Consider the following 13,468-nt stretch of genomic DNA (forward strand, 5'->3'; position numbering starts at 1 on the left):
ATTGCAAAGCTTCGGGCAGCCAGATACCTGACCGCGGAGGTCCCCCACAGGCTTCCTGCTCAAGGACAGGTTATTCCGACTCCCAGATCCGGTGAGAGGGTCGTATTCATCTCTCACTTCCTCCGTGGGTTAGGGTTTGCTTAGTACGTTTCGGTGGAACCGATTTGTACTTGAGCAATGGCCAGAGCCAGATCAGCAGGACCGAAAATTCCTATTCGGTCGGTCCGATATGTATTCGGCGGAAACCTAAACCTAAATTTTTTGCTCAAATCTATTCTAAGGAACTAATCTGGTGGATAGAGGCATTACAATTGTGTCAAAATACATGGCAAAATCCTTGTGCATTGCATTGGAGAAAAGAAAGCGCGAGGAGATCGAATCTCACCCTAACTCGGTGGAGATCCTCTACGGCGGCAACGGCGGAGCAGATTCCGTTGACGGTGGCGGATTCCTGCGGTGAAGGCGCGCAAGAGACGACGGCGATGATCCGGAGACCAAGGGGGTGGCAGCAACGGGGTGCGGAGTCGTAGCGTTTGAAGATGGTTTCAACATACGGTCGTGCGGAGTATATATACCCGTGTACTTTCGGTGGCACTAAGTGGAACAAATCGGTGGCACCGAGATGTGCAACTGCGTGCAGTTACAGCAAGTCGATGGGACCGAGTTGGTCTAATCGGTAGCACCGAGATGAAAACCTAGATCAGTCTTTATGATTTCGGTTCGACCGAGTTTGAGTGAGTTGGTCTAACCAAAATGCATGAAGAAGGTTTTGGAAGGCAGCCCTAGTCGCACCGGTGGCTCCGAGAGCTCCTCACCTGGAGGGTGTGAAAAAGACTTGTTCAATTTTTGTGATATAGCATGAAAAGAATTTGAGACAAGAAGAGCATACATAGCTAGAGGAGGTTCTTAGGCATTCTTGTACATCCACTTGGTTAACAAAAACCAAGACAATCAAAACAACAAATGGATGTCCTCAATGGAGAAAATATGCAACCAACATGCTCACACAATAAGATAGCAAATGAAATATGTGTCAAAGCATGCACAACCAATTCTAGCATCTATTAAGCAATTGGCGATGACTAGGTCATATATATATGAGTATATTGACTTAGGAGTCAAATGAGAACATTTGATCAGTGGTCATACTCATCGTTTAAGCACAAGTGGGGTTACCACTTTTACATAAAACATTAATGTGTTCACACCATTAGAGTTGATTTAGCTCAATTTTTAGAGCAATGCTCCCCCTAGATGTGATATCCCCCTAAAGAGGGATGAACTAACCTTGGGTTTTGTCGATGATGACTTCATGTAGACAGTGAAGATGTGGATGCTCAATGTTGATGTAGATCATTTGGAGCAATCCTTTAGAGTGTTGCACTTTCAATACCTACATGGGTTAGTCCCACAAGGAACATACAAGGATATCCATAGACATAGAGTGAATTGCACATATGATGATGTCCATGAGAGTATTTGGTTACCTTGTCCCTTGTCTTACCACTAAGAAGGTTTGTGACTCCATGAACTAGTGAAAGATATGAAAGTTGATTGCACAAGTCCTCGCCAATATGAATGTGAGTGAAGTATGTTGGCGGAGTCACCCTCAAGAACACTCTAGTTCTTCTTCTTTGGGACCCACATCAACTTGATGGGAATCCTTGGAGTTGTAGTTGAACTTGGTGAAGTAGAGCTTGATGTAGTCTTGGGAACCCACTTGACCATGGCCTTAGGAGCTTCTTCAAATGAGTCAATCTCTTCTCGAAGCTTGTCCTTCGCTTTTAGCTTGTGGTCTTGTGGTGGAAGATCATCTTGAGTTTGTGTTCCCTCAAAAGAAGTGGGGTCATACTTCTCTTGTTGAGTAACAAACTTCGTCTTGGGGTATTGATTTTCTTCCCATTCAACTCCATTGGCATTGAACTTTCGTTCAATATGTTAATGTTTTGTCCCGGTTCCTATCAAATGGAGCGCCTTAATTACCCTTAGTCTCCATTAGGACTTCGCTACCACGGAACGGTAGGACAAAAGATATCATTCAAGTTTTTTTTGTCAAGCACGTACGACTATTTACGAAATGCATGCCTACTATGATTGATGAATTGGAGCTAGATTGCTTCGCTCTAGGTTATGACCGTTGCATATTGAATCCCATCTGAGCAATCCCATCGATTACTCCATGCCTACGCTTTTACTGCTGGTGTTTCCATTACAACAACTACTGCCACTCTTTGCTACTACGCTACAAACTTGTTATTATTACTATTGCTACTTTATCACCACTTCTACCTATATGCTATTAATAAATTTTCGCAAGCAAGTTATCTCTCCAGGTGTTAGTTGAATTGATAACTCAACTGCTAAACCTTATAAACATTCTTTGGCTTCCGTTGTGTCGAATCAATAAATTTGGATTGAAATACTTTCTTTGAAGACTATCGCCATCCTCTATACTTGCGGGTCATCATCCACTCTGAATAGTGCGGGGTTCTCTATAACTCAAGAACAAAAAAGAGGTTACGCCTATATCATTGTCACATACATCTAAAGTCTTCAACATTTTAAGGGGTATATGATCCATAACACAACATCTCAACTCCGACTAACACCGATAGATTTACTTAGCAAATATATTAGTCACCTACATTTTTTTTCATCAATGTCAAAACATAGTTAAGGGCCTAATTACAGTTTCACATGCAGCGGAGCCTAAGAGCCAGACAAACCCTAATTGTCGTTCTTGCCACAATATGTCGGCAAGTCGCACAGCACTGTGCGGCGAGTTGGGTGTTTATCTTTCCCTTTTCTTTCCTTTGGTTTTCCTTTCTTTGACTTTTTTTGTTTAATTTTTTAAAAATGCTCAAGAACATTTAATTTTTTTAAATGTTTCATGATTTTTAAAAAGTTCACGAAATAAAAAATGTACATGATTTTTTTAGGAAAAACACACAATTTTTTAAATGTTCATGAAAACTTAAGAAAATTTGTTCCCTTTTTAAAAATGGTCACTCCTAAAGAACCACCCCCCCCCCCCCCCCCACCCCCCCGCTCTGGTCCAAATGGGCCGCCCAGTCACTCGCTCTGTGCGATTTGCTGACATTTTATTGCGAGAGCGGCAAATAGGTCTCCCTAAGCCACACCATGTCGACGAGGTGGCACCATCATGGCTGCACAGCCATTCAGCCAATGTTCCACCAGGAGGGAAGAAGAAGCTGCAGGGCACGGCTGCGCCGAGAGTGAGCAACCACCGTCGCCGGAGGCCACTGCCTCGAGCTGAAACACCGGAGAAGGAGCCGCCACCATCCACTGCACAGGCTTAGCCACGCAGCGTCGAGGGGGCGACGGAGGCAAATTCTGGGGTTCCACCCAAGCCGTCACGAAGGGATTCAGTAATATTGCTTTAAGCATAGATATGGATCATTCAATCTCACAGATCAAAGGGTGCTTTGTTGGGGCGTGCAACACTCTGCCGCCCGTGCTCTTTCTGCAAACAGAACATTGTCAAATTCAACAGTTACTATGACGCAAAGTAATGAACACTTGTAACCTCTCACTGCCGTCAGACTTCCACACCTCGTTTCGTGCAACTGTAAAAACTTATTCCTGCACAAGAAGCGAGGCTGTTACCGACGGAAGTATCAGTAGACCATTTTGAACGCACGGCGCCAACTACACTTTCTGATTGGTAATTGCCTGAAGTGAATTTAGCAAATGCGTCCACGTCCAGCAATTTGTCTACAACCCAAGTAGTGACATACAGCACAAGAATCATGGTACATTATTGACGAGCCATGTCGAGGCAAATCCCACAAGACAACTCTGCCATGTGGACAATTAATATATACAGTTCCTACTTTTACTCCCACAAAACAAGACAAAAAAAGTTTGGACCAAAATGCTTGTCCCCGAGACTAGACTTATTCGCGGCACTCCACTCCATCCTACTACCTGGAACTTGTACATAGCACGAGCTAAATACCACAGAAATCTAAAGAGGAGCCGGCCAGGTCAGGTCATCTCCATACAGTCTCGTTTGCATCCGTGAATATGGGATTGTGATGCTCAATCAAGCACTGGATCACCTCAATAGCACCATAGTCTGGAGGCGAACCATCGTCCAAGGGGATTTGCGACGAAGCATCCACATCATCCTCATCTACAATCATATAAGCCAAACCACGTTGGATTATAACAGTTAGATAAAAAAGATTAAGGACTAAATTTTTACCACCTCTGCTCACAAGAAAGTCCGGATTGGACCATCCACTGCAAGACTGGCCACCTATCCCCCTCCCCTCTTCCACAACACATAGTAGCTCGATGTTGGATCAACACAACCTAACTATAACAAGGTTTGGGTCATCCCGAGCATATATAGGTGTCACAAGTCTCTAAGTGCGTCTCTTAGTTGATGAAATGTGAAGCTGGTTTACAGACGTGACACCTATATTCACACTTGTATATCTGTCTTTGGATTAGGTTGATCCCTCAATTCACGGACACTTCTTACTTGGCAGTTTAAAGATGGGTGGCTAAATCACACTTAAATTGGCTTTAGGATTAAGTTTGACCCCTCGTTCACGCCCACAACTTTCTTGGCAGTTAGCACAGCCTCAATTATCAATTCATACTAGATAGTTAGCATTCACAATAACTTGACAACCAGATATAGGGCATCAAGCATGTTTGATAACATGAGTCGAAATATCTACTTAATTGCTTCCCCCTTGTGCTAATGAAGGGAAACCAACGCCAGCCTTCAGCCGATATAAAATCTCTGGATTCTGTTAGACGAAATCAATTTACATACCTAGCAAGTCCCATGTAGTGGTACTTGTCGTCGTGTCCACAATTTTTGGAGGTGGTTTCAGTGTGAATCTGAGATGATTCCGCAAATCTGTTCCAGAATCCCCTTGCTGCCATATGATCAAAGGTGCGAACTCCACAGCAAGGGTACAAGAGTCCATCTGCACTTGGCACCAAAAATTTGCTTCAACACTCAAAAGGAAATGAACATTTTATATTAAACTAAATACAATCCCTGACGAATGAGAACAGCTCCAGAAATAGAAACAAACCCGCAAGTTCCACAAGCAGTCTATACTATAGAAATTACTAACTGTGAAGAACCTAACTGTGGAAAGTTGTACAATGTGGTCTATCAAACCAGATGGAACTGAAAGAATTATCTAGTGAACTCATTTCTGTGTACATTCTTTTTTTTCTTCGAGAAAACGCAAAGGACCTTTGCATTTCATTTCATGGGAAAGGTAGAACAGGCCTCCTAGGAGGTGAGCGTTACAGAGTCATACAAACTATCAATGGACGTCCCAGGTTGTGGGCAGAACAACCCAAAGCCCCTGGGTCCAGCCTTAGCCCAACATCGGGTCTCGTCCTTGATCCTATCCACTAGCAATTCCAAGGATGGCGTGGTGTTGTCTAAGACACGCCCGTTCCTGTGCTTCCATAACATCCAGGGAACAAGAAGCGCGATGGACTTGAGGGCCTCCGGTGCGCAGGTGGCGTGAGCTCTTTCGCGTGCAGCCACCACTCCATGACCATGGGTTTCTGATTTGGAATTGGGGCCGGAATATGCAGCCAGTCAAGGATGATATGCCAGGTCTGGCGAGCAAAGGGGCAGGCCAGGAACAGGTGCTGAATAGTCTCCATGGCCTGGTCGCAATGAAGGCATCGAGGGTGATGCTGCAAACCGCGTCGCCCAAGCCTTTCAGTAGTCCAGCAGCGATCCTGGGCGGCCAACCAATGGAAGAATTTAACCCGTGGTGGCGCCCAGCTCTTCCAGACCAGCTGCCAGGAAGGGCAACGTGTGGATCCCTGAAAACTGGCCGCATAACACGAGCGCGCCGAGTATATGCCGTTGGCAGTCCACCTCCAGAGCAAGCGATCCGGCTCGCTCGTCAGGGTGGTGTGACACACTGCTTGCCAAAGCAGCAAGTATTGGCCGATCTCGTGCAGGCCCAGGATCCCCTGTATATCATGCGCCCAAGAGTTACCTGCCAGCCCATCTGCCACCGTCCTGACTTTGTGTCGTCGTTTGGGAATGCATTGGTAGAGCAGAGGGGTGACCTCACAGACGGACTGCCCACCAATCTTCCCAAAACAGCGCCGTCGAGCCATTCCCAATGATCATGGTAGTGGAGGCGAAGAATAGCGCGCGCTCCTCGTGCGAGAACTGCAGGTCGAGGCCTTGCCAAGCACGGTCCGGATCAACGCGGGCAAACCACAACCAGCGTAGACGCAGCGCGAGACCAGCGCGCTCCAGGTCACGGACCCCTAGTCCACCATACTCGAGGGGCCGGCACACATGGCGCCAATTGACATGGCAGCGACCACCGCTGGCAATGGCTCGCCCAGCCGACAAGAAGCCTCTCTGGATCTTCTCCAATTGCTTGATCGTCTTCTTGGGGGGGGGGGGGGGGGGGGGGGAACGCTATCAACTGGTACGCGTTGAGGACCGATTTGACGAGGGCAAGATGCCCAGCTTTGTTCATGAGCCACGCCTTCCAGGTAGGGAGTCTGGCAGCCACCGTATCGACGAGGGGCTGTAACTGGGCGGCGGAAGGCCGGCGCGTCGTCAGCGGGATGCCAAGGTAGGTGATGGGTAGATGCACCACCGGGCAGCCCAACTAGGCGATCACCTCGTGTCCCTGTAGGTCGCTGTGCAGGACGGTGGCAGAGCTCTTCGCATAGTTAACCAGCAGCCCACTCGCTTTGCCGAACAGGGTCAAGATACCCTTGACGGCGGCTACATCCTCCAGTGTAGCATGGCAGAAGAGCATCACATCGTCAGCATAGAGGGAGATCGCCAGGATTGGGCGTCGGGGATGTAACTGCTGCAAGATGCCAGCGTCGAGAGCGCGGCGCATCAGCCGCCCGAGCGTGTCCACAGCGAGAACAAACAGCTTGGGGGGGGGGGGGGGGGGGGGGGCATAGAGCGCCCTGTCGCAGGCCATTGCGGTCCCGGAATCTTTCCCCGAATCCATATTGTCGCAAAACCTCGAAGACGAATGGCCAAGATATGGAGTCAAAGGCGCGCGTGAGGTCGAGCTTAAGCATGATCCGCGGGGCCCCGAGTTGGTGTAGCATCTTGAGAGATTGCCTCACGAGAATGAAGTTGTCGTGAAGGCTCCGGCCGGTGATGAACGCGTTCTGGTTGCGGCTGACCAAGCTATCCAGTCTGGGAGCAAGCCGCAAAGATAGGACCTTGGTGAAAATCTTGGCCACAAGATGTATCAAGCAGATCGGACGGTAGTCACGCAGCTGCTGGGCGTCGGCTCGTTTGGGCAGCAAGGTCATGAGGGCTTGGTTGAGCTTGCCAAAGCCACGGCCTCTCATCTCGAACAGCTGCTGGAAGACATCCATAAAGTCTTGCCGAACAATGGTCCAGCAAGCCCGCAAGAACTCGGCAGTAAACCCGTCGGGCCCCAGTGCCTTGCAAGCGGGGAGGCATTTGATCGCGTCCCATACCTCCTCCATGCTGAAAGGAGCGTCCAGACTTGACAGGTCGCAAGGCTCAATGAGCCCCTCCAAGTCAAGTGTGAGATCACGGTTGACGACCCTGCCCAGGATCCCATCAAAGTGCGCGAAAGCAGCCTGCGCCATCGCGTCCTGGTCGGTGAGCACGTGCCTATCCACGGCCAAGCTGAAGATCCGATTCTTCTGTCGACGGAAAGAGCCACTGCCGGTGGAAGAAGCCCGTGTTGGCGTCGCCGTCCTTGAGCGTGGCAATGCAGGCGCGCTGCCTAGCGACGGTACGCTCCACCGAAGCGACGCCAAGATATGAGACCTTGAGGCGCTTTCGCACCCAATCTTCCTCCGGTGAAAGTGCGCGATCCTCCTGGGCCTTGTCGAAGCGCGATATGAGCTCCCGAGAGATCGCCAACTTGTCGCGAATATTGCCGGTCGACTTGGCGCTCCAGCTGGTAAGCCTACGGGCTGTAGCCTGAAGGCGCAACATCAAGCGATGAAAAGGGTCCGAGTCATGAACCGAGCCCCAAGCCGCTGCCAGTGTCGTGGAAACCATCAAACCTCAACCAGAAGTCCTCGAAGTGAAAACGTCTATGCGCCGCGGGCATGGGAGAGCGGTCCAGCAGCAAGGGGGAGTGGTCCGAAACGACGGACGCGAGGCAGCGAAGATGACACTCGCCGTGTGCATCCTCCCAGTCTGAGGTGCAAAGCACACGATCCAGATGCACCATGGTGGAAGGGGACTGCTCATTCGACCACGTGAAGCGGCGCCCGTTGAGGTAGACCTCCTTAAGCGCGAGGTCGTTGACGAGGCGGCGGAACCTACCCATCATGCGCCGGTTCAAGTTGTTGTTGTTCTTGTCCTCGTCACACAGGATGAGGTTGAAGTCACCGCAAAGCATCCATGGCCCAGGCAAGCCGCGCGAATCTCCCGCAGCTCTAGCAAGAACGCAATTTTGTCCGCGTCATCTTGGGGTCCATACACGACCGATAGCCACCAGGGGGTGCCCGAGGCCGTGGCCACTCTGGCCAAGAGGGCATTTGTGGTGAACAATGGGTCCGTGGTAGTCACGACCCTGCTCTTCCAAGCCAGCAGGATGCCACCCCGCATGCCAAGTGCCGGGAGGTAAGTGTAATCATCAAATTCTGAACCGAGTGTCAAGAACAATAGACGAACAGAGAAACTCCATCTTAGTTTCCTGCAAGCATACAATGGAGGCGGCGGCGGTGTCCAGCAGCGAGCGGATGGCGACACGCCGGCTACGCGTGTTCAGGCCACACACGTTCCACACAGCAATCTTAAGGCCGTGATCCATGGATAGTGGATCGATGGGATGCGGGGGCAGGCACCACCTAGGTCATGCATGCGACCTCGACATGTGCCGGTGCGATCGGCAGGTTGGACAGGCATGCTGGGATCTCGCGATCGACCAGCGCGGCAATGGCCTTGAGCACCGCGAGTGGGATGGGCACCGCAAACATGCCGTCATAGGCCTTCATCTCGGCTGGGGTGATCTTCTGATTCGTCCCAATGATCCCCAGGGTGCGCAGGATCTAGACATGCGCACGTCTCTCTGCGGTGGGCGGTGGCCGCCGAGCGGCCGCGATGGGGGGTGAAGTTGAGGGGCCTACGCGGTTTCCTCCCTGGTGTCGGCAGGGCCGCGGCGATGTGCTTGGTAGCGGCGGCTAGGAATTCACCCAGCGTCAGAGAGCCTGGCGCAGAGGAGCGAGCGCGTGACCGGCGCATGGTGATCGGCGGGGACGCGAAGGGCTCAACTGCAGGCGGGCTAGGACCCTGGTGGGCGCTTTCTGGCGTGTGGGGCTCCACGCTGGGCCAAGTTGCGGTGGGCTGGGCTTGAGGTCTTTGCAAAATTGTCACCGGGGGTGGGAGCCCAGCGTCTTCGTTGGGCTGGGCCTGATGTTGCAGTAGGATTGCCACCAGGGGAATGGGGCCAGGGTGCTTTCAAGAATCATCATGTTCTCTTCTACTAAAATACATTGAGCATGTTTGTGTTCCTAATTGGACAAGAAGTGACTGAAATTTACAGATGGAGAGTAAAAAATTAATGTTGAAGAGTCATTTCAATTACATTGCGGCCCAGTGAAGATTTGTAATGTCTAAACAGGAAATGGCACTCATCGGTGATCAAAAGGTTACTACATACAATCAGCAACTTGGTTTCATGGATAACTCTATAAATACTAGTAGTGATTTATGGATTAAGTGTTGAATACATTCTACTACATTTTACAGGCAGTTCATGCTTATTTGAGTGTTGCTTTAAATTATGTACAGTATATTATATGCTTCATTCATTCTAGGTAGTATCTATCATACCTGAGTATATGTACGGGTAATATGGTGTATTGTATATAAGAATATATCAGTAGTATATATACCACTTTCTAAGTATTGTGTACATTTTTTAGTATACTGCTTTATACGTACAAATATTAAGTCATTTTTGAAATATACTAAAAACTATGGACTCACCTGCAAAAAAATTCATGTAGCTCGCTTTGGAAAACCTTAGATATAGTATGTGAACATACTCAACATGATAAAGTAGTAGATATACTACCACATTGTAGCATATGAGATGTGGCTGTAACTACACCTGATAGTAGAACGTATTTTCCCTAGATCTAGCTGTTATTGGAGAGTTGTTACAGAAGGAGACCAAAAATAAACTAGCACCATAAACCAAGAATCGGCAGGTCAAATACCATTTTCTAAGACTAAGTGATGCATGAGCCATTAGTTAAGTACACAGTAAAGAAACAATGTTAGGTGGAGATTAGTCCTTCCTTGTCAGAAAATAACAATGTTGGTCCTTCATGAAATTTAAAGGGTGGTTGTCAAAGTCATTGCTGAATGCCAGCAATCAGTTGATAGATTTACATTCTGCAGTAAGTTGAACTTTACTATTTTTAGTTCCAATTTTTTTCAGTGCCGAAGCATCAAAAGAGAAACAGCTAAAAAAAGAATGCAGGGACAAAGTACCAAAATAAGGGATGAGGCATACCTTGTTGAGTGCTGATTTACGGCTTACTCTTAGTAGCAATGCTGTAACAAATTCTAGTGTCATGTAGTTCACATTTGGAAGCTTCTTCAGTATGTTCTTAAGATCATCAATGCTAACCCTCGCATCTTTAAGCTCATCATAAAGAGCAAATGTTGTAAGTGGTTCGGGGATGCTGGCAAGGTAGCACTTGATCAGTGCAGCTACATCAATAGGGCTAACACCATCAGGCAAAGATGCACCCGAATCTGCAAACAACAAACTCATAAAACCCACAATACAAAATTTGCTAGAAAAGTTAAGTTAGAATATGAGTCAGGTGACAAGGGTGGCCCTTTACCCTCATTGTAAAGTGAAACTAGTTGCTGAAGAACTTTTCTGCCGCCTTCAGATTTGAACAAGTACTCATTACTCAAGCCTAATCAGATAATTTCAGCCGTCAGATCCAGTACAAAATATGTAGTAAGAAACCAGTCTGTTAATTTCAGCGATTTCACCTGATATAACCAAGTGGTCTGCACACCTCACCAGTATCAGAGGCACAGCTTTACCAGATTGCTCCCGTTGTACAGTGGCTTCAACAGGAACACCAAAAACTGCAAGCTTACAAGGCAAGGTTATTGGCAACCAATGAGTTTAAATGTCAACCATTAATCATCGGCAGACAGAACAACAACACATGCAGAATAGCATATAAGATTTTGTTAAAATAAGCCAAGCAAAGAAACATGTTAATCATGTAGCTACATATATGTTGAGAGCTGCAGAATTTCCACTCTTCCAGTATGATATAAGTAGGTGCGCTAAAAGCCATGGCAGATATGAATTCCAAATAAATTCTTAAGGCAATGAACTGTAAACTCACCGTCATTGCTCGCAACTCCCTGCGAAAAGCAATAAGAAAGTAAGAATCAGCATACTTCCCCAATAAAGTGAGATAATACTGCCAAGTGCCAGGTAACAGAACTTCAAATCACAAACCTTCTGCCAGCGTTCAATATTGTTCAAAATAGTTTTGCTTTTGTCCGCAGTTTTTTTGGCAGCCTGCAAGGAATCACGCCGAACCACAAAAGTCAGTCTCACCAAGTGTTTTTTGGTAACACTGGGAATCATAGAAAGCATAGCGTTCCATATATTTTCTTTTTTTTAACCATAATAAATTCCATATTTGTGATGGAACAACTAAAGCTACAAGTGAAGAAAGAAAAACTTAAGTAAAATTTTGCCCCAAGGCACAGACCTCTTCAACTTTGACCTTTCCCACCGCGACCTTCTCCTTTGTCTCTGAAATGCCCTTCCTCAGAATCACTCCAGTGTTGGCAGCAGCAGAGATGAAGCGCTCCTGCACAGTATCTCCTGGTGGTGGCGGTCGCTGTCTAGCATCCTGGAAGATAGCCCACCGACTCTTCACCACTGTTCCAACCTTACCGGCAACATCAGCTATATTATCCCCTGCAGATTGCCCTGCCTGCTTCAGCTTGAAGCCTGCCCCAAAAACATTCACACCCAACATTCAGTGTCCCAAGATAGTATGAAATCGATATGAATAACTAGAACACAGATATTGTGTGCTCCACAAAACAGTATTTCAAGTAATTTCAGAAGTGCACGAGACAATGGCCTACTTGAAACGTCGCGATGGTATACATTTAGTTGTTATACACCAGTTGGAGATGAGTAGACATGAAAACAGCATGATCTAGAGAAAAGCAAGAGAGGGTTACAGTACGGCTGCACTTACTAGATGAAGAGAAGAAATCGGTGGCCTTCCGGCGCCATTGAGGCGATTCCACAAGCGGCATCACCACCTGCAAAACACAGCATGCAAATAAAGACAAACGCGCCGTGTAAGAAAGAAAGAAAGAAAGAAAGAAAGAAAGACACAAGGAAGGAGCAGGAACACACAAATCTGAATCAATGGTGTGCTTGGCAGCAAGCAAACTGATGAGCGGCACACTGTCTAAAGATAGAATGACAAAAATCATCAAAGGGATCGCTAGGTCCTACCCCGCCCCCACCCAAACCAGGTCCAAGCTAAACTAGTGACAGATTAGATCAACAGACCCTGCCAAGACACGAGCATGAGCTCACCGGCTAGTGGAAAGTAGCCAGTGTAAATAAAACCTTAACTAACCGAAACACGGGCAAGGTCGACGCGACCACAAAATCCCGAGCGCTGGTCTACCCACCCAACCCACGAAATACCATGAATCCAACACCTGAACACAAACAAACGGGGGGAAACACACAGCGCGGGATACTAGCTGCCGACGATTTAGCGCCGCAAAGTCGAGCTCGCCCTGCTTCGATCGCGCGAAATGGTTGGGGCAAGTGAGTACCTCTCTTCCGAATCGGATGGGTTCGGATCGAATCGAGGAGGAAGACCAAGGTGATGGGGAGGGAAAGGGAGAGGACTAGGCCGCCGAGAATGAAATGAAAAAAATTACCGGGAGGATTTTTGTGCCGTGCGCTTTGGATTCGAGAGAAGAGTCAATGGCGGAGGCGATAACGGTTTTGGGTTTGCCGAATTCCGCTCGTGCCTAAACCGTTCCCAATCCAGTCCATCCAGCCTCACTCGTCGCTCTGACGGCTGACCAGTTCACTGCCGTCTCTCTCTCTTCCTCTCCATCCAGGCATAATCTCCCACGCTGTCATGTGGGGTCGGAGCCTGTCTGTGGTCGTTCCTAGAAGCATCTACGGTCTGGACTGTTGGTATTTCTTCTTTTAACTTTTTAGCACTTCCTTTTAACTAGCACTAACAAAGAAGCATGTCCGTTGCAACGGGTAAGGGCAACTCGAACGGTGCCAACCCGAACAGACGTCTGCCTCGTATCCGTCATCTCATGGCCAGATGCACTCAACATGGCGACCCATTTAACATCGAAAAAAACATGGCGACCCATTTGGGACTTTTTTACTGTTTTGATCCATTATTAAAACTTTAGTGTTGAGAGAGA

General features: G+C 48.0%; 1 protein-coding gene across 2 annotated transcripts; it reads right to left on the reverse strand.

The window, feature by feature from the left end:
* Positions 1-3,675: 3,675 nt before the first annotated feature.
* LOC109757609 (uncharacterized Rho GTPase-activating protein At5g61530) lies at positions 3,676-13,158 on the reverse strand. 2 transcript variants are annotated; one of them, XM_020316432.4, is made up of 10 exons: positions 12,959-13,158; positions 12,253-12,319; positions 11,752-11,996; positions 11,493-11,555; positions 11,377-11,395; positions 11,009-11,107; positions 10,852-10,929; positions 10,515-10,759; positions 4,811-4,967; positions 3,676-4,156 (listed from the first exon to the last, which is right to left on the reverse strand). In XM_020316432.4, the coding sequence occupies exons 2-10, from the start codon at positions 12,311-12,313 to the stop codon at positions 4,014-4,016; spliced, it is 1,110 nt and encodes a 369-aa protein (XP_020172021.1). In that variant the 5' UTR covers positions 12,314-12,319; positions 12,959-13,158; the 3' UTR covers positions 3,676-4,013. The 2 variants fall into 2 exon arrangements, with proteins under 2 accessions (XP_020172021.1, XP_020172020.1); XM_020316431.4 differs by having other exon boundaries at positions 12,851-13,016.
* Between the last annotated feature and the right edge of the window lie 310 nt (positions 13,159-13,468).

This window comes from Aegilops tauschii, chromosome 2 (assembly GCF_002575655.3).
Source record: "Aegilops tauschii subsp. strangulata cultivar AL8/78 chromosome 2, Aet v6.0, whole genome shotgun sequence".
Taxonomy (NCBI): domain Eukaryota; kingdom Viridiplantae; phylum Streptophyta; class Magnoliopsida; order Poales; family Poaceae; genus Aegilops; species Aegilops tauschii.

What these genes read in the sequence shown, in the direction of transcription:
- LOC109757609 (XM_020316432.4), bottom strand. Translation starts at nt 12,313, where the DNA reads ATGCCGCTTGTGGAATCGCCTCAATGGCGCCGGAAGGCCACCGATTTC. An exon ending in GAAAGGTCAAAGTTGAAGAG is followed by an intron (nt 11,556 to 11,751) that starts GTCTGTGCCTTG and finishes GATTCCTTGCAG; the next exon opens with GCTGCCAAAAAAACTGCGGA. An exon ending in CACTACATGGGACTTGCTAG is followed by an intron (nt 4,157 to 4,810) that starts GTATGTAAATTG and finishes ATATGATTGTAG; the next exon opens with ATGAGGATGATGTGGATGCT.